This window comes from Colletotrichum costaricense (genome assembly GCF_030867565.1).
Source record: "Colletotrichum costaricense strain IMI 309622 chromosome Unknown Scaffold_20.1, whole genome shotgun sequence".
Lineage (NCBI taxonomy): Eukaryota > Fungi > Ascomycota > Sordariomycetes > Glomerellales > Glomerellaceae > Colletotrichum > Colletotrichum costaricense.
This window is the reverse complement of record NW_026848249.1, coordinates 568,538-587,868: the sequence shown is the minus strand read 5'-3', so window position 1 is coordinate 587,868 and position 19,331 is coordinate 568,538. Positions and strand designations below refer to the sequence as shown.

General features: G+C 50.7%; 8 protein-coding genes across 8 annotated transcripts; 5 read left to right on the top strand and 3 right to left on the bottom strand.

The window, feature by feature from the left end:
- Nucleotides 1–59: 59 nt before the first annotated feature.
- CCOS01_14362 (uncharacterized protein) lies at nucleotides 60–1,259 on the bottom strand (the record flags this gene model as incomplete). Its single annotated transcript, XM_060462506.1, has 3 exons — nucleotides 60–673; nucleotides 737–975; nucleotides 1,012–1,259. 3 exons carry the CDS (start codon nucleotides 1,257–1,259, stop codon nucleotides 60–62), a joined length of 1,101 nt encoding a protein of 366 aa, XP_060306991.1.
- A 2,110-nt stretch (nucleotides 1,260–3,369) lies between these two features.
- On the top strand, nucleotides 3,370–5,929 carry CCOS01_14361 (uncharacterized protein; the record flags this gene model as incomplete). Its single annotated transcript, XM_060462505.1, has 6 exons — nucleotides 3,370–4,479; nucleotides 4,528–4,777; nucleotides 4,834–5,010; nucleotides 5,075–5,107; nucleotides 5,158–5,361; nucleotides 5,427–5,929. The coding sequence occupies 6 exons, from the start codon at nucleotides 3,370–3,372 to the stop codon at nucleotides 5,927–5,929; spliced, it is 2,277 nt and encodes a 758-aa protein (XP_060306990.1).
- Nucleotides 5,930–6,741: 812 nt separating this feature from the next.
- On the top strand, nucleotides 6,742–9,047 carry CCOS01_14360 (uncharacterized protein; the record flags this gene model as incomplete). Its single annotated transcript, XM_060462504.1, has 2 exons — nucleotides 6,742–8,894; nucleotides 8,954–9,047. The coding sequence occupies 2 exons, from the start codon at nucleotides 6,742–6,744 to the stop codon at nucleotides 9,045–9,047; spliced, it is 2,247 nt and encodes a 748-aa protein (XP_060306989.1).
- Nucleotides 9,048–9,351: 304 nt separating this feature from the next.
- On the top strand, nucleotides 9,352–10,374 carry CCOS01_14359 (uncharacterized protein; the record flags this gene model as incomplete). The annotated part of the gene is made up of 1 exon (XM_060462503.1): nucleotides 9,352–10,374. One exon carries the CDS (start codon nucleotides 9,352–9,354, stop codon nucleotides 10,372–10,374), a length of 1,023 nt encoding a protein of 340 aa, XP_060306988.1.
- Nucleotides 10,375–10,477: 103 nt separating this feature from the next.
- Nucleotides 10,478–11,386, bottom strand: CCOS01_14358 (shikimate dehydrogenase; the record flags this gene model as incomplete). Its single annotated transcript, XM_060462502.1, has 1 exon — nucleotides 10,478–11,386. One exon carries the CDS (start codon nucleotides 11,384–11,386, stop codon nucleotides 10,478–10,480), a length of 909 nt encoding a protein of 302 aa, XP_060306987.1.
- Nucleotides 11,387–12,331: 945 nt separating this feature from the next.
- On the top strand, nucleotides 12,332–13,171 carry CCOS01_14357 (uncharacterized protein; the record flags this gene model as incomplete). Its single annotated transcript, XM_060462501.1, has 2 exons — nucleotides 12,332–12,710; nucleotides 12,771–13,171. The coding sequence occupies 2 exons, from the start codon at nucleotides 12,332–12,334 to the stop codon at nucleotides 13,169–13,171; spliced, it is 780 nt and encodes a 259-aa protein (XP_060306986.1).
- A 588-nt stretch (nucleotides 13,172–13,759) lies between these two features.
- Nucleotides 13,760–15,006, top strand: CCOS01_14356 (uncharacterized protein; the record flags this gene model as incomplete). Its single annotated transcript, XM_060462500.1, has 4 exons — nucleotides 13,760–13,817; nucleotides 13,935–14,066; nucleotides 14,108–14,231; nucleotides 14,277–15,006. The coding sequence occupies 4 exons, from the start codon at nucleotides 13,760–13,762 to the stop codon at nucleotides 15,004–15,006; spliced, it is 1,044 nt and encodes a 347-aa protein (XP_060306985.1).
- Nucleotides 15,007–15,247: 241 nt separating this feature from the next.
- On the bottom strand, nucleotides 15,248–17,418 carry CCOS01_14355 (multicopper oxidase; the record flags this gene model as incomplete). The annotated part of the gene is made up of 4 exons (XM_060462499.1): nucleotides 15,248–15,596; nucleotides 15,651–16,449; nucleotides 16,702–17,258; nucleotides 17,336–17,418. The coding sequence occupies 4 exons, from the start codon at nucleotides 17,416–17,418 to the stop codon at nucleotides 15,248–15,250; spliced, it is 1,788 nt and encodes a 595-aa protein (XP_060306984.1).
- Between the last annotated feature and the right edge of the window lie 1,913 nt (nucleotides 17,419–19,331).

The window sequence follows — 19,331 nt, the reverse complement described above, 5'->3', positions numbered from 1 at the left end:
AAATAAATTTGTTAAACCACTTCCCAAATATTGGACATTTACTTGGCCAGAATGAAAGGTTACCCCTCTGTCAGTGGCGACATCTCTCTACCACGAAGAGCCATTGACTCAAATTCTTCATCGTCCTCGTATCCCAAATGTGCCAGAGCTCGGCTCTTTCTAGCTTGCTGTAAGTCCCTGCAGGGCCCATCCGTGGTCCAAAGCGATTTGAAAATCGACGGCTGATCTGTGAGCTGGCGCGTTGCTGCCTCGCAGATACAAGCGACGAACTGCTTGGTGGCTGCTTTCATCTCCGGAGAGTTCGACTTTCTCACGAGAAGCTGAAACCCGTCTACTACACAGAACAACAGCGGGGGAAGATATTCCAACAAGGACTCAAGTAGGTTGATCGCTGGAGCTAAGCTGCGGGTCACCTCGGAACGGGTCTGCGGGATCGGAGGAATCGATTTGACTTTTTCGACAACACCTGACTCGAAATGCGCATGCTCAGGAAGAGCCCGGGATATCTGGTAGACCAGGGAGTACACCATCTCTAAGAGCGCCCGTTCGCGGTCCAAAGATGCGCTTTTAGGTCGATGGATGAAGTGACAGAGGCTGGGAATATTCAGCTGACTGAGATCGTGAACCATTTGGGCTGCTAGCAAAGTCGCGTGCGAAGGCGGTTCGTCGTCGTCTCAACATTAATGAGAATTAGCCAGATGATCTTTTTAGGCTGTAAGAAAGGGAGATTCCTCACCCGGCACTTCAATCCAGAGAGCTACCGATCGCCTCGAAGAGACTAGCTTCACGAGATAAGCCCGCTTCTCTGCACTCACGAACACTTGCTTCAATGGGGACGTCAGAGATGCAATATGAGCAACCTGATGGAATGTCTCCAAGTGCTTCAGGGAATCCTGGATTTTTTCCAATGTCCAGAGATCCCTCTCGTCGCTGAGTTCATCTTCAAGCATCTCCGGCTCAACTATTTCCTTACCACTACTGGAATGACATCGCTTGTTAGAACCTTCAGACGTGCTATCTTCTTTCCTCCCGGATTTTGCGGTAGTATCCTGACTATGTGGTAAAGTCTTGAATGACGCCACTTCAGTTAGCGAAGAAACCCTCGGAGCGTCGCACAGTCTGGATCGATCGACAGCGGCGCCAACCAAACTGGCCTGGACAAGACTTCCGAGTCGGTCAAGCTTTGCATTCATGTCATCAATAGTACTCTGCTGAATGAGAATAATGCTGTGCATGATATCGTCTTTGCAGGCGGTCATCTTCCTGACTGCTGTATCGCAGTGGCTTAAAATACCGTCTCCAAAACTGTTAAAGAAGCGTTTTGAGGAGGATGAAAGCCACTCGGTCAAGATAAATACGAGAAATTGGAACAAGTGGCAATAGAACTTGCTGACTTGCCACCTGATATACTGGCGACGGGGATTCGCCCCGAGGGCGTTCCTGAGAAGCGACACTTGGCTTGAAAGGCGTTCTAGGCAGTCGGATACGTTTTCTGCAGTGTCACTGTACGTCACCGCAACCTATGGTTCGTTAGCAATCTTCGATTGCTCCAACGTGGACAAATACGGGTAAGTGGGTGCTTGAAAGAGACAATCATACCTGGATCAGCAGTGTGAAAGAGCCAACCAAGACTGAGGTGTATTTGTCTCCTTCAGGTAGAAGTTTGAGCAAGTATTTGTGGCTATTGATAGTTTCCGCCACTCCGACAAACCAAGACTTGATCTTGCCAGATCTTGTGCTCGATTTGGCATTGAGCTTGTCTCGTGCTTGATTGAAAAGTCTGCCAAACGTTCGAATATCGGGTTTAGAGGGAATGCTATCCCTCTCGCCTTTCGGTAAAGATTTAACGACCTTGGGCCACTGTGTCTCTAGATCCCGGGATATGCCTGCTAAGAGAACGGTGTCATGTAGCTCGACGTCTCTGTCCGTGGAATTATCAGCACAAAGTAAATGCAAGTAGCAAGGAGCTCTTGGTGAACCTTACCCTAAGCTCGTACCTTGGTAAATTTCTAACGATTCTAGGGCCGAAACCTCAGAAATGGTTCTACCAATGGCTTCATCTCGTCTCTCTAAGTCTACTTTCGTAGCTAGAGCTTGTCTAGAATGTCAAAATTGATATGTCAGGAATGAGGGCACTGGATGTTTTGATTGCATGTACTTGCGGTAAGTTGCCACCAGTGCTCTCTCGCTGCATCTGGTCAGTGTAACGACGCACCATTCGCAAAGCCGGCTCAGCTGCTTTGGCGCTCTGAGATATCATGGCAGCGGGATTTACTTCCGCTCGAGATCCAAGTGAATCAATTGAGCCTGCGGCATTCTTAGAAATGTTGGAGGGTCATAAAGAAGAAGGAGTGTGTGCTACCTACCAACAAAGAAGGAAAGGTCAGCCATGGATTCGTGCAAGCAAATTATCTAGGCAGCTGCTGCTGGTGTTTGCCATCGAATTGCTAAAAATACGTCAGGCTGAGGCCTCACTCACTTCAATGCCAGCGAGTAAGATGCTCTCAGAATGTTCTGGCGGATGGCTTCTAAAATCGGGGTGGTAGCCCGAAATGTCGCAGAGTACCATGTAAGCGTGGCTCGTAAAGATTGATGAGCATCAGCGTAAAACCCCACTAATGGTTTCTATGTCAACGGTAGCTGAGACAGAAGGACCCATAGGCCTCGAAGCCGGACGTTCGTTTTGAAGGTATCAATCTGTACCAAGCGTGCAAGGAAAAGACCAGCCTCGACTCCCTCGACGGCGTCATACAACCCCTCTGCTATATCAAAACTGGCAAGGGTCAGGCGCCTGTTATTCGCAGAGATGGAGAACCCCGTCTCACCGTGCCAATACTCGCTCTGCAGTAAGCCTACCTAGCGTAGCGAGCCTGCTTGATATTTGCCGCTCATACCGATGTATTGGCAACCATGAGTGATATGAGCCAATAAGCAACAGAGATTGTCGGCTTCATCGAGGCAGGCTGGCACTTGGGTCTTTTGGCAGTATCCTAAAAGAGTATATCTGCTGTTACCCCCGCGCCTGACAGTGTGGAAGTCCTGGACTAAGCCAATGAGATTATCTGCCACATTCTGTCAAATCTCATCTGCGTCTACAATTGTTTTCGCTTTGGGTTAGTGGGCTGCTGGCAGGGCAAGGAGGTGCGCTCGGCGTCTCGAAACCCATCCTCCGTGGGTATGAATTAGGGACGGAGACAGGCGATGTCGCAGGGGCACAGCATGCATCCGTTCCGGGGATCATAAGGTTATAAAGCACGTTGTCTGAGTGAAGTAACTGGTTCGGCGCTCGATTTCTTTGAAGAGTAGCAGCTAATCAGGCGTACGCACCTCTGAGGGCGTCATCCCCTACAAGATCCTGAACTTGCAATAATGTCGGCAATAGCGACTATCACAGACATCGACACAGCCATGCCTGCTCACGAACTTCCAGTGAATGGCTCAGCGTCAGAAAAGCCAAATATCTCTGAGACTGAGGCGACAGGCATCAATGACATCTCTCCCCAAGACACGATTAAGGAGACCGAGCCTCCTCGGAAGCCATCGAAAATACGTTACACGGCGTCCTGTTACAATCACAACGGTCAGAACTTTGACTACTCCCAGGATGAGCCATTTCCATCCCAAGTTCCTCCACACGATGAGAAAGCTAAGCCTGTAATTGAGGTCGTCACCAACATGAATGTTGGGCTCAAGGGTGACATAAAGCAACCCATCGAAAGGAATCACGAAAACGGTATAAACAAGAAAGAAACAATGAGCGACAAGGCCATAAGAGGGATTGGAAGTTCACGCATCATAGTTCATTCCCCGTACTTGTCCGAGCTGATCCGCGACGCCGTCGACTATTATCCTGGGCAAAATCTGACTGGAGAGACCATCACAATCCACGAACCTTACGGAGTTCTGCTGCATAACTGGGAGAAATTGGGCCAGATCTATGCTTCTCGGGAGGATTCCCCGGAGTTGGTCACGGATGGTCAACAGACTAAACTTGAACACTTGGGCGTGTTGCTTGAATATTTGAATCCAATCGTCAAGAGCAAGCTCGAACCCATGCAGAGACGGCTGGGACAGGACTCGCCCACAACTACTTGGGATGACCTCTGGTATCTACTACGACCCGGTACGCAAAGTTATTGCAAGTGGGACCACCAGTGGATAGGTTGCATCGTCGAAGACGCCAAAAAATGCGCCCCGGACGCAGAAGACAATCTCCCAGAACGATGGAAGGTGAAGATATGGTTCCTCGCGATGCATTGGTCTTACGGAACACTGGTCACTGTGACCAATACTATCGACATTTCTAAGTTTGAAGGCGAGAAAAAGGTCGAACATCTGGATGTTTTTCCAGAGAAGTACTCCAAGGGCGAGCGGAAGAAGGAATTCGAGAGTCGTGGTGATCAGATCTGTGACATGCTCTGGAGGGGGTATGAATATGCCCATTACGATGGCGAGTTGATGAGCAAGAAGAGGAAAAAGGTATGCAAATACTCATTCTAAACGAACTAAAGTTTAACACCAAATCAGTACAAGGGGAAGATCATTCTCAATGCCTATGGTGATCAAAATTACCCAACTTTTGATGAAGACGAGTGGAGTTTCGATTTGGTCTCGGAACCTGCACCTGACCAGGCAAGGCCAACTAACGGTCCTTCGGGTGTACTGCAGCCCCTATGGCTTGATCCCACGAAAGACTCGAGAGGTCCAGTGACAGCAGCTCACAAATTTATCACTTGCCCAGTTGTACCTGGCTTCACTCTTCCAGCGAAGACCTGGGGTACTGAACACTGCCTCGCTCAAGTCGCCTGGAACCAGTTTGCTAACAGTGAATAGTCTCGGCACATGTGGGAAGCATCCAAGACCTGGTACAGGAGGAAGTACCTGAAGCGATCGTCAGTGGAGAGAAGCTGAAAATTATCAAGGCTCTAGCCGAACGCCAATTGACTGCGAAGCCCTGGTCAGCAGACTACATCAAGAACAAGGGTGAAGGAGTCGTCATCCTTCTTCACGGTAAGTACATGTACACTCACTACTCATAGTATGAGCTCAGTATCAATGCTAATAGCCTTTACAGGGCCTCCTGGCGTGGGAAAAACTTACACAGTCGGTATGTGTGAGTCCTCGTAGATGGCGATGTTGCACTTCTGACAAGATTAGAATCGATTGCTATGCGGAAGAGGCAGCCATTGATCAGCCTCACGATATCTGATTTACGCACCCAAGATGCGTCCGTAGAAGAGGAATTGACTAGGTGGTTCAAGATGGCCGACAAATGGCGCGCCATTCTTCTCATAGACGAGTGTGACGTCTTCCTCGAGCGGCGCGAGAAGAAGGACATTGAGCGCAACGCAATCGTATCGGGTACGTTTATGTATCGTCGACGCAATGCGTGTATGAGACTTCTACTGACTGCCCTCATACAATAGCCTTCTTACGAAAGATAGAGTACTTTGGAGGTCTTCTGTTTCTCACAACCAACAGAGTCGGCCACATTGATGACGCCTTCATGTCTCGTGTCCACGCTGTTATTGGTTTCGATCCGCTGGATGGTGCACGTCGTGAAAAGATTTGGGATAGTCTTCTTGCGAAGCTCAACCGCGAGCGAAAGGGGGCAATTCGCATCAGCAATGGTGCTAAGAAATTTTTGAAGACACCGGAGGTGCTTGAGTACACGGATTGGAACGGTCGTGAGATTCGCAACGCCTTTCAAACAGCCATCGCGCTTGCCGAGTATGAGGCTAAAGATGCCTCGGACTACGACCAGACGCAGGAAATCATTGTGGAGGCCGAACACTTCAAAGACGTGATGGCAATGAATAAATCCTTCCGGTCCTATCTGGACAGCATCAAGGACTCCACTGAGGGGGAACGGGCGCATTCAGCTGCGTGGAGGAACGACTCCTGGAACGCCGAAAGCAAAGGAAATTAGACCAAACTTGCGATCCGCGATCACAATAGGTTCAAATACTTTCATTGGTTATATTTCATTACAGCTCGAATAACTTTGGACTCGCCGTAATTACAAATTCTGGCTTTCTCTGCAATTTTACAGGTTCCAATTGCGGCCTGTGGCATATGGAAGCGCTGTCTGTCACTGCTCTTCCCGGATTGGCAGGCATGTAATTAGATCTTTTGTTCTATCCTTATGCTCATGTCCTTAGTTCGAACCCCGCGACCACTCAGAATTATGAAAATTGCAGCGACCAGTGACATCAATTTGGTTGCTGAAGTGGGCAATCTAGGCGGCAAAGATCTTAGCCGCCCGAGATCGGACACTCACGTATGCTGCATTTTAGCATATTGCCTATAGTGGTCGAGAGAAACATTGTAGAACACTTCAAACATGGCCGAGTACCTCGCTGCCCAAGTCACTGCAATGAGACTCGTATCATTATAACTCATTTTTAAGTGTATTCATGAGCAGATTATAAGAAGAACATCAGTCGTTTCGCATTTGTCCTAAGCACGCAATTAGAGAAGTTTGGTTGCAAGGCAGCATGGCAGCTATTGCTGTATTACATACCTCCATTGACGCATTTCTCTAGTAAGTACATGCAGCTAGTGGGGCTTTGACCACGCATTCTGTCCATGTGCCTCTAGTTACTCTGTATTTTGAATACTGTGAAACGCTGCGAGGAATCTACCTGATTGATCAAAGTGGTTTCTATGACTGTCTCCATCGAATCTACGATTCAATGTTCCTGCGGGCCTGCTTCCAGTCACACCGAGTAGGCTGGCAAGATGGCTTCCTTTCCACCCAAGCGACAATCTAGGGGCAAAGACGATGATGGGCTATCACCAACGACCTCGCGACGAACGAAAAGGAACAAGACCGACGCTACAGAAGAATCCGACGAAGGGAAAACAGCACGAGGAAAAGTCAGATTACGCGTTACCCGAGCCTGCAACGAATGCCGTAGGCGTAAAGACCGATGCGATGGGATCCGCCCCTCATGCAATTCCTGCCTGAGCATCGGACGTAGCTGTAGCTACGGGCCTGCGAAGAAACGTGGGCTGCGCACTGGATACGTAAGAGCTCTTGAGCTACTTCTTGGCATGATAGTCAACACTATCGACGACGCTGATGACTGGCTGGCTGCGATACTCGACGGCGAAGAACGACGACCGAGGTTCGGGTTACAAGATTTGAGTCTGCTGATATCCTCCAAAACGGATGTCACTGATTCACTGGCGGAGTCTTGGAGGACAAGCACCACTTCAAAGACGGTAGAGAGACTTCTCTCTGTCGATGAATTTGCAGAAAGCCTCGAAGATGGCGAAGCCTTCAAGAAGTTCGAGTCAGGCATTAGGGAGGCCACCAAACTCGCAGCCAAGTTCTCGGCAGACCAGATCCCTAACGTTGACAACGGACCAGACATGATAACTCCCGCATATACCAACGCCAGCCAACCCGACTACTCACCGACTGGAACAGTCACTCTCTCAAAACAGGATATCGATTCGACTCTCTCACTCTATTCGCTTCAGCCGACTTTCCCACAAAATGCCTTGGTTATGCCACAGGTCCCAACACCACAACGCCATACCTCCCCGCCGCAGATCCCTCCAAATTGGGCACAGCTACTGGACGTGTACTTCGCCAACACACATTCATGGCTACCCGTGGTGCAGAAGCATGATCTTATGCGATTGGTCTACCTCAAAGCCAATAACGATAAGGATGCCAACACATCAAATGCTATACATAGCGGAGATCCCTGCTTTCTCTGGACAGTCATGGCCTATTCCCTGCGCCAGTCGGGATCTTTGGAGCTTTCAAAGGCCTTCCTCGAGTCAGCGACAGGTATTCTAGCCAAAGACAATGGAAAGTATGAGATCGGTCACATACGAGCCATACTCATTGTGGCACTTATTAGACTGGAAGAGCAAGACATTGGAGCCGCGTGGCTCGCAATCGGCCAAGCCACATACTCAGCTGCCATGTCGTTTCTTACTGTCATTGGCGATGGGCCCTTGCAGAAAGACGAGGGCACACGGCGAACACTTATGTGCGTCTTTGTCCTTGACACGCTCATCGCAAGCTTGGCAAAGTCACGGCCATATCTCGACTCCACGGACGCACAGCGCTTTGGCTTGCTTGTCACAGAGTCCATGGAAGAATGGGAGCCGTGGCATTCAAAAGATTTGGATGACCAGGCGCAGCCGCCGAGCCACACTCCAGGACTGACATTGAGCACGTTCAATTCTTTCTTCCTTCTTGTTTCCATTCTAAATGATATCGTGAGACTTGAGATGGGAAGCGACAATGTTGGCCGTTATTATCATATCATCAGGGACTTTGAAGAATGGAGGAAGCGTCGTCTGCCGGACCATGGAAATCAGCATGATGTTGCAAATACGCCGCAGGATACGAATCTCCGTCTCGCTTGCGCCAGTATTTCCGAGACTCTTACGACACAAGGGCAACGCCTTAAGGGTACACCATATAGAGTGCCCAGCAAGGGATCCCCGGAACTGCTTGTTCAAGAGCAATCTCTTCTTAAACTTCTCGACGCCACCAAGACATTTCGCATGCCTCCGACATCGATAGCCTTTCTCAATAGCCTCGAAGCCGCTTACGAAAACCGAATGAATAGCACACAGGGACTCGGAGGATCTCTTGGGGATTTGCAATCCTTAAAGACGGCCCTTGCTGATGCCCAAAAGAGAATTTCCCGGAGACACAGCCCTCCTACAACTTCTCGCAGTGAAATCGCCGAAAGCGAGCCAGCGGTAATGGAAGCCATAACAGAATCCACATCTGCTCATCAATCGGACCTGCGGCAGTTTCAGCCAGAAGCGCAGGTGAGCTTCAGTGAACTTATGGACACTGCGACGGAGAACATTGGCGGTGAACTCTTCATGAGCCTCGCTGATCTCGACTCAGCTGATTGGTAAATACGCGAACATTTTGCATATCGTATTGGACTCGGTATCTAACAAATGGAAATAGGTCGGCAAACCCACCAGAGTTCATGCGGCATCTCGGAGTTGTAGGCGACATGGCGACGGATATCCAGTCATTCTTTGACCAAGAGCCCGGGTGAAGTTGGGTCTTCACCAAACTGATCAAATTCTTCGGACTTGCGGAATATGCAGTAGACGCCAGTGGCATAGACCGGAACTACGCTTAGCCGCCTTCTTGAACTGCCATTTTTGACATCACCCGGGTCTTGCACAGCTTACTAACTTTGGGTGAAGTGCGGGGTCAATGGCATTGACGGATGATGGATCATTTAGCATCGAACCAACAGTCTCGAACACATATGACCTTGCTACGGGGCTTGTTCGCCACGACGACACCCAATCTCTCGTCTCAAAGCATAGCCGTCACCGTCGCCACGTCCAACCATGACTGTTTTCCGACCCGCCATACTCTCTGCGTCTCTCGGCCGCGCCTGGGTCCACGATTTTGACAAGAAGGTCACTGAGGCAGCAAAGTATGGTTTCGAAGGCATCGAGATATTCTACGAGGACCTCGAATACGTTGCCAAAAAGCTCCATGACATCGATCAGCCTGCCCCGGAGCACCTCCTTTCCGCCGCAGAGCATATCCGTAAGGCACTCGAAGAGCTGAAGATCACAATCATCGGTCTACAGCCGTTCCTTTTCTACGAAGGTCTTTTGGATAGAGATCAACATGCCCGACTCATCGAGAAGATTAAGCTTTGGTTCAAGTTGGCCAAGACCCTGGGGACCAACACGATCCAGATACCCGCCAACTTCCTCCCCGCCGACCAGCTAACTGGTGACATGGATGTCATCGTTGCCGATTTAGTCGAACTCGCAGATCTGGGTCTCAAGGAAGACCCGCCCATCCGGTTTGCGTACGAGAGTTTATGCTGGAGTACGCATGTCGACACATGGGAGAAGTCCTGGGAGGTTGTCACGCGTGTCGACCGCCCAAACTTCGGCCTCTGCCTCGACACCTTCAACATCGCCGGCCGCGTCTGGGGTGATCCGGCATCTCCGTCCGGGAAGACCCCAAATGCAGATACAGACTTGAAGGCATCGATGGAGAGGTTGGTGCAGAGCGTCGATTTGGAAAAGGTGTTTTACATCCAGGTTGTTGACGCCGAGCGGATGGAACAACCTCTCGTAAAAGGCCATCCTTTCCACGTGGACGGCAATCCGTCGCGGATGATGTGGTCGAGAAATGCGAGAACGTACATGTATGAGACGGATCGCGGGGCTTACTTGCCGGTTGAGGAGGTTGCTCGGACACTCATTGAGGAACTCGGGTATAAGGGGTGGGTGTCGATGGAACTATTCTCACGAACAATGGCGGAAGAGCATAAGGAGGTGCCTGAGGAGCATGCGCGAAGAGGTATTGAAGCCTGGAAGAAGCTTGTCAAGCGATTCAACTTGGATTGAAGCTACGTTTGATTAGCAGTATATTCCACAAGCGTGTCACTATTGACTGGTATTCATATTTCAGCCAGAATCTCAGTTGTTCAAGACATAAACGTCAACTTGCTTAGAAGTTGATCCCCGGACTATTGTCAGCCGCCTCCAATAGAACCTTCCACGCTGCGTCCTTGTCAAGTTTTTTCACTCTCTCCTCTCCGGCCCAAAGCTTCCACTGCTCCTCGATCTGGTACCCAATAACATGCGTCCCCTCTACCGAGGGCCACCCAAGGCTCTCCGCTAGTTTGATCATCCTCGTCCGCCGCGGCTTGAAGCACATATCCAACAAGACCCCCTTCTCTGGCCGTGAAAGGAAGTCCTCTAGAGATGCTCTTACCGCCAACTCAGACGCCGATGTAGGTTCAAAATCGGGGACCGTTCCGACCACGTAGTACGGTGTCTCCAGCGTCTTCGACTCCCCTTCTTTGACATGAACAATCTTGGGAGCGGGAGACAGACGTTGAGCATCGCGCTGAAGATCGGACACTTCTCCATCATCTCTGTTCAGAACATAGATCACAGAGGCCTTGAAGTATGTATGCAGAGCATACACCGCAGCACGACTCGCGCCGCCAGCGCCCACAATCAACGCAGGCTTTCCCTCTACCGGACCCCGCCCTTCGCCCTTTTCTAGAAGACACCCCTTTACACCCAGCCAATCCGTGTTCGTCCCCCTCAGCCTCGCCGGGTTCGACGGGTCGCGGTAGACGTTGTTGCAGGCGCCAATGGTGGTGGCGAGGGGGTCTAGGGCATCGAGCCGGGGCATGACTGTATTTTTATAGGGCATCGTGACGACGAGGCCTGCCGTTGAGTCTTTGCGTGCCAGGAGGACGAGGTCTTCGATCGTGTTGCATTCGGTGGCGTGGAAGGTCCAGGGGAGAGAGAGGGATTTCGCGATGGCGTTGTGCATTGGGGGCGCGATTGAGTGGCCGACGCCGATGCCTACTAGGTGGATGGTTTTGTCGTCTGTCGATGCCATTTCGACTGACTGAAGGAATTGAAGTGTGATTTGCTTATAATGAGATGTGATGCTCTGTGAAAAGGCCGAGAAGACGATGAATACAATTTACTTATAGAAACAAGGTGTCTACAATCGCTGCTAATTTTGTAGACGTCACACAAGGTAAGTCCTGTTCAAACATGAGCCCCGCGCTGAGAAGCTTCAACAGTGTCCATGTGTAAGCTGCCGCGGGCGGGTGAGACCTTAGCCGCTAAGTTGACAGCTAAGGTCCCAGCTGGAACTGCCCCAAAATCCCCCGTGTTGGGCAATGCGGAGTAAGAAAGAGTGGCTGGAGGTATTTCATTCATTTCAGAAGGTCTACCGGTGCCGGGCCATTGAAACAGGCAAATGAAGTTTTACATCTCATTCACGTTCGCCTAAAGTGTGATGCTACGTCGGTTCCCATTAGACAATGAAAAGCATGGCAGTCTCGGTCTCGAGAGTCCATGCTGATCACCAGTCTGTATTGTGGTTTCCGTCTTCAGCGCGGAACTGGATGGGGGGAAGCACTAACATCAACTCAATCTTGGCCCTACAAGACAATCCCGAGACCAGAAAGGCTGCATGAGACAAGTTGAATCATCTTATTGATGAATGCCAACACATGTGACCATTTTTAAACGAGATGGTCTGTTCATATTCATACTTAAGGGTCAAAAAATTCGGACCTTTGCTCGCCAAAAAGAGCAGTTAAGCTGGATGGCGTTAGTAGCAAGGGCTGAGAACTGAGCGCGGGTAAAGCCGGCGGGAATCGATCGCGGGCTGTTTTCGTCTGACATGTCAGCTTCTGAATATCTGCCATACTTAATTGCATGTCCAGACTCGAGGCAATATCAATATTGTATACCCAAGATTTCGCCAGAAACAGCTGTTCAACTCTGACATTTTACATCATCATTATAACGTCGCCTTCGAGTGCCTCAGATGGCCCTTGGTCTGCGACACATCGGCGGGCGTCACGCCCTCGCCCTAGCAGCAGCGATCCCATGCGCCTTAGTCGTAAAACACGGTTGGGAGGTCTACACAAGTATTCGAGCGGTTTACACGCGACGGGTAGTCTCTAGTAGTGGCCTTTCAGAAAACTTCAAACAATCGCATACTCTCAAGACTCTAGTAAATCCCAGAGGACATGCCTCATCAGCAGACAGGCTAGCTCTAGATTTAGACCTACCCAAGAACGCAAGAGACTTGAGCGACGAAGTATTATTGGCGACTTTCATCCATGGGTTTTTTGCGGGCAAGGTTTTGGCAATTGAGAGGCTTCTGCTGCAGACGGCACGGCCGACTTTGGTGTCCTACGCTGGTGAGTCACCAATCTCGTAACCACTCGTTAGGAGTGACCAGGTTCCTGACAGGATTATAGGACTCAATCCGATTTCGGCGTCAAACCAGATATGGAAAACTGAAGAATTTTCATGCGAGACACTCCCACCAGTGCATTCCGTAGTCTTTGGCACGTTTCAAGTCAGCCACGTCAAGTTCATCGATTCCAAAGAGTCACAAGCGGAGCCGGAAACAGAAAGTAGCGTTGACTTTGTATTCGGGAAAGACATCAGTCAATTTGCAGGTGCTCATCGGTTCAGCATTGTCAGAAGTTCTGAAAATCCAGCAAGAGTCAAAGTCGTCTATGAATCAACGGCTTGCAACCCGACTCGAAATCACCACCTGTCCGGCATCCTATTGCAGTTCCACAGCTTTTACGCAATGCTGCTGTTCCGTGAGGGGGTATCGGAAATCTTGCGAATGCCTGAGCTGAGTGCGTAATCACTGCCAGGGGGTGAATTGGAGGATGGCATTCTGGATTCTAAGTACCTAAGTCTGGGAATTGAGTAGCAGGCTGGAATGATTTGTAACAACATGGCTTCTTCATGTAAGAGCCGGGCGGACTGTAAAAGATACCGATAACCATCTCACCGCTGCAATTGATCATTAGAATGAACCTGCAAAGTTAGCGTAACTTCATGTATGAAAACACATCATCTTATTGCTCGAAAAGGGCCCATGAATAGGGCAATACGTTGGAGTTTGTCAAGTTAAATACACAATGCTATTTACACCCGGCTTGCCCGATGATCTATGATCGTCCTTGGGCCCGGATGCTACTTCGGGAGCGGGGAACGCGACGCCCTCCGTGGAGGTGGATCGATCGGATATTATGAGCCAATCATTGTGGACTAAAGTCTCCGATAGCACAGATTACTCGGAAACCCTCCGTGGCGTTGTTTAATCTGTTGACTTCCTGTTCCTTTCATATCAGTCGTCATTGCTCAACTTTCCTCAGCTCATTCTCCGTATTTCTCTTGACCGGAAACATACCTATCCGAGTTTATAGCGCATCTTTATTGGTGAACAATGACTCCAAATTTGCCCGTTGGAGGATCGAGTCTTCGAGCATCATGCGAGGCTTGCCGTGCGTAGTGGATCTTTGTCCTTGGGAAATGGCATTGAATGTACTAACGTCAGGTGTATCCCCAGGAGTTAAAAAGATCAAATGCACAGGAGAACGTCCGATCTGCTCCAAATGCAGGACCTCCGACCGGGAATGCTATTACTCTCCCCACAAACCCATGGGTAGGCCGACATCACGTCGTGTCCGTCCTCAATCGTCCCAACCAGTCCGTCGGGAACGGATACTTCCTCGGCGGAATGCTTCGACCAGGTTGCTCTCTCCCGTTCATACAGATGCTGCATCGGACTCTGGGAGTAGCAATACACGAGAAATTGACGCTCTTCTCGGGCCAACAAGCCCGCGAATCAGCTCCCCTCTCAACCCGGAGACTTTTGTAATCCACCCAGATGTCATTGACTTGGAAAATGATCAAGGGTATGATTTTAGCATCGTATCAACCACAACTTACTACAACTACACGTTCGCTGACGATTTGTTTGATGAGTCCAGGCCCAGTCAAGATCTCGTATCTGAAGGTCTTGCAGCTTTCCCTCCCCTTGCCTCAGACAATCAGCAAACGACGGATAATTGCGCCTGTCTTTCAGTACTGTACCTGTTGCTGGAGCACCTTCGGGTAAAAGAACATCTTGTCGCACCAGAGGACTTCGCCCTACTCCGAAATACCTTCGAGCCGGCTTTACAAGTTCTAAATTGTCAAAGATGCCCGCGCCGGTACTTCTCCATCATCCAGAACGCCGCCCTACTTGGCGTTCTATGTCTTTGTCTTACAGAGTCGTACAAGAGAATGCTTGCATCGATCTCGACAGAAGAGACTAGAGCGACGGAGGCCGGAGAGAAGAAGCGCCTTGGAATCCACGGCGCATTGCCGGGCTCATCGGCCTATGGAGAATCGTCGTCTACAAGTGCGCCAAGCCTGTTCTCGGTAGAGATATCACCATCAGAATGGGGCAAAATAATGCGAAACATCGTGAGGTCAGAAATCTTTGGAGCCGAGGGGCAGAAAGATAATAAGTATCTTACGGGGTTCTTTGACCTTATGGAGCAGCGTCAACGGCGATGGCATCACACGCCGCCTGCACCTGACTGCCCACCTTGCTATCAGTCGTTCTGTGGATCAGATGATCGACAGCCTAGCTGTCTCGCTCTTTTGAACAACGCTAGACGATTGATAGAACATTTGGAGTTATAGACACTTCGGCATCTGGAGCAATGTCGGCTTCGGCGCACGCTAATGGGAATCACACACATCGATGCGATCCGCATATGTTGTAGGTTTCATTTGAATCCTTCTAGCCGGGTAATGTACAGACAAAGTTCCTGGATGTGAAATCTATAAACCTCCCAATAACCGAATAATACACAACCAAGAAAAGTAAATGCTACCAGTGCACCGTGGATACTATAGACAAAGAAATAAAATAGACTCAGATCTACTGACCGCTGTCAATGACCTCAGGGATGTTCCTCTGGGTCCAGGCAGACCAATCCTTGCAGACATCAGCGACGGCGGAAGGAATGCGGAGCTGCTTGACCTTCTCGGGCTGAACCAGCAACTGAGAGAAGAGACCGGCGGATGCGTGCCAGGCAATGTGGCAGTGGAAGGGCCAGACACCAGGGTTCTCGTTGGAGTCGAATTGCATGACCATGTGGCCGCCGGCACGAACCTGCTGAACGTCACGACGCTGAGGGTTTTCGGGGTTGGTGATAGTTCCGTCCCAGGTCAGGCCATCGCCCTCGTGGAGGATGTACATGTTGAAACCGTGGAGATGCATGGGATGACTGCGCAAGTTAGTCGGTTGTACAAAAAAGAAGAAGTGAGAGGTGTGGTCTTACGCTGCAGGGCTGTTGTTGCTGACGACAATGCGAACGCTGCCGTTATTGGCAAAGTTCTGGACGTTCCAGTCATTTTCAAAGGTCAAATCACCTTTGTTGACCTGAAGAAGCGTGGGGTCGTTGAAGTTGCCGCGGAAGTCAACGCCGCCAAGCGACCATTGAACAATACCAGAGTCATTGCGAAAGACCTTGATTTCCATGGTCCTGGTGACGGGGACGTTGGCCGGCTTGAGCTTCATGACGGGCTTGGTGAGAGCGAGGTCATCGTTGACGCAGGTGCCGGGGTCAGGAACGTTCCAGGCACTGCTGGTGGGCGCCTTGGACTGGTCGGCCAGATCGTAGTAGACGGCAGCAAGGGCGAGGGGCTGGGTGCTAAGACTGCAGCTGGTGATGTTGCTACGCATCCAGTAGGCACCCCTGGGGTTGCTGTTGTCGGCGTTGGCCTTGACGAGGACGTCGGTTCTCTGGCCAATACCGAGGGTGACAACCTTTGTGTCATAGGGCTCGACCTCAACAAAGTCGTTGGCGATGACGGTGAGGGTGTGTCCGTCGATGGAGAAGCGCTGGGTTCCCTCGGCACCGGAGTTGATGAGACGGAGGCGGTGGGTCTTGCCGGTCTGGAACTTGAACTTGGAGATACCGGCATTGTTGGTGCACTTGGTGTTATCTCCAGTCGCAACGGTGGAGCAGTTGAAGTTACCCTTGCCGTTGATCAGGTTGTTGTCCGAGAAGACCAAGCCACTGCCATTAACCTGCAAGATTTCCTCAATGAGATCGAAGTATTGCTTGTGGTACCAATCTGGGAGACGTTAGCGCCTTGATTCTCCTGAAGTGGTGATCATTGCAGGCGTTGCTTTCGGCTGTCCGGATAGCTCCACCTCGAAACCGGGGTTGAGATTGGACTCAGGAACCAGCCCCGGGTACCCACACCTCCGTCACCGGCCCCGGTTAAAGAGCGCATGGCTGGCCGACTCCGGAATAGCCATGAGCAGCCATCCATCGCAGAAGATACTGTAGCTATTGCAAGAAGGATTGCACAATATCAACTTACCAGAGAGCATAATAGGGCCAAGATCAATCTCAGGCTGAGATTTAGCAGGGCCATAGATGACCATGGGTCCGAACAAGCCACCAGCGTATTGAGAGGAGTAGTGAGAGTGATACCAAGTAGTTCCGTACAGAGTCGCCTGGAACCTGTAAGTGTAGGTCTTGGCGGGAGCAATCGGGCACTGGGAGATAGCCGGGACACCATCTTCCCACTGGGTGTTCTGCTGTCTGAATCCGTGCCAGTGGAGCGCGGTTCCCTCAGGGCCATCGGTGATGTTGTTCGTGACCGTCACCTCGATCCAGTCACCCCAGTTGGCCTCAATAGTAGGGCCGGGAAAGGCACCGTTTACGAGCAGGACCTTGCGCTCGTAGCCATCAGGGGCGATCACACCGCGGCTGACGGTGAAGTCGTACTTGCGGGTGACGCCGGTATTGGGCCACTCCTTGTAGTAGTTGGTGCCATCGGCGGAAAGCTTGCCCCAGGGAAAGCCGTTGGGGAGCGGGTTGTTTCTCATAAAGAGTGGCAGCTTGGCAGCATTCAAAGTGCCAAGAGGGGATTTTCTGCACAAGGGTTCATGTTAGTTGAGTTGATGTCCCGTGGTGAATGCAGCCAAGCTGTGCTAGGAGAGTTGTCTTACCCGTTGGTCTTGTCTTGGCTCAGAGACGCTTGGATTGAGAACAACCAGCCAAGGACGCCTCCCATGCCTTTGATGGCGACCATCTTGGCAGCTAACCTTTTCGGTAAAGTAAGAAACGAATGTGTGTGAAAAGACTGTTGTCAGATGTCTAAGTGAGTGACTGCTGATGATTCCCAAAGCCAAGAAAGAGGGTGAGCATGTTTGAGCTATATACTCCTTGAAGGAGGCTCGAGTCTAGTTAGCCAACATCTAAAAACGAGACGGACTTTCTTCAACGGCTGGGGTACCGCATCCCAGTACCGTACAACACCCCAGTTAATCGTCGTTGATCTCGCCCGTAGGGAGAGTCGGACTCGGGAAGCCTATCCGCGTTGCTATGCTGAGGCTGATGGGCTTAACCCGATCTGCATCAGCACTGGTGCTCCTTGACGGCACATGTCCGCGCTAGCATCTCACCCATGGTCTAAGAATGGATGCAAGGTACTAGCTAGGTCCCTGTTGTTCTAGTGTCAACGTGTGACCCAGTGCCGGCAAAGTTGAGGCCGAGACTCTGGTAACTTCTGCGATGCCGATGAGCTTAATTGATACGAACTTTTGACCTCGTTTCCAATTATGGGTTGCAGTTTCTGAAGGTTCCGGCAACTTGTTCGTCGGATGATCCTATGGGCGTCATGCCCATCAACTATGTTGAGAGGGACTCTAAGTCCAGCTTTCGCCTCTCTCGTGACTCGAGGGTTTGGGTCAGGCAGCAGCATCATCGGACCATATTCGCTGACCTGACAAGAGTCAGATACTATCAGAAGTCCCGCTCGACAGCTTCAGGTGAGCCACCATTTGGTCGTAGAGCGGGTGTGGCGTGAGCGTTGTTGTGCGGCTGGCTTGGATAGAGTTTGTGTGGTCAGCTACGTACTCGCGAGTACCGCACGTATGTTGTTTGCACACGAGCCATTCACATTCATACGGCAACAGATCCTTCGTCTGACTCAAAGCAAAGGCAAACTCGAGGCTCTCGGTCTGCAGCTCAAAAACCTCGGTGCGAGGTGCGGTATGCTCCCGGGCTGCACAATCACCACTCGTTGCACATGCGGCTATCAATGGTGCAGCAGATTGAGTTTCTCGTACAAACGAAACGCTGGCTGTCGTTCAAGCCGAGGACGGGAACGACGAACAACACCCTGAAACTTCTAAACGGAGATCCGGAGGGTCGAGCTAAATCAGAGTGGATATGAAAAGATAGTCCATCTCAAAACATCAGAAAACTGTCATTGACTGGTGGGGAACGCTAAGAGCAAAATCGTGTTTTCTTTCGTGCCGGCCGGGCTTCTTCCTCTTCTGGCGTCGAAGCTCAGGGGCAGCTTTGAAAAGGCAGCGGCTCAAGTGTCTTTGCGTCCGAGTTTTGACCTCGAGCTAATCCAATACGGTGGGGGAAACGCGTTCAACATCGGATTGCGTAATTGTAATCTTTGGAAACAAACTACCGAAAGCCTTCACATTAAAAACTTCCCTTCGACTCCATTCTTTATTGCCCATAAGAGATTCGTTCAGCTGCTGACACGTCAGATCACCACGAATAGTAAAGAGCATATTCAGAGGTCAACGTGATTCATGAAGATGACCCAAGACATGCGTTATTGGCCATCCACATCCCGTCTTTTAGGTCGCGGGGTCTCTGCGCTAGCCAAGCTAACGAGGATAATCCCCCCTGCGCTAAGCTGCACCGCCTCGGGAATCCTGTCATCGAAGCGTATCGCTCACGCACCTTTCAGGATCCCTTAGGTGCCGGCAACCCGGTACTGCATCGAATGATCTCAAATAAGAATTGCGATGCGGCTAGGTGGTTGTCACAGGGACGATGCGGAAATGCAGTTGTGCGTCGAAGCATCTGCAAGCCTATGCGACAGTCCGTTCCAGAGGCTCGGATGACGCCGAGTCGTGGTATGGATACGTGCGAGAGGAAGAACGGATGGCAAGCATCGCTGAGTTTGGCTGTAGCCCT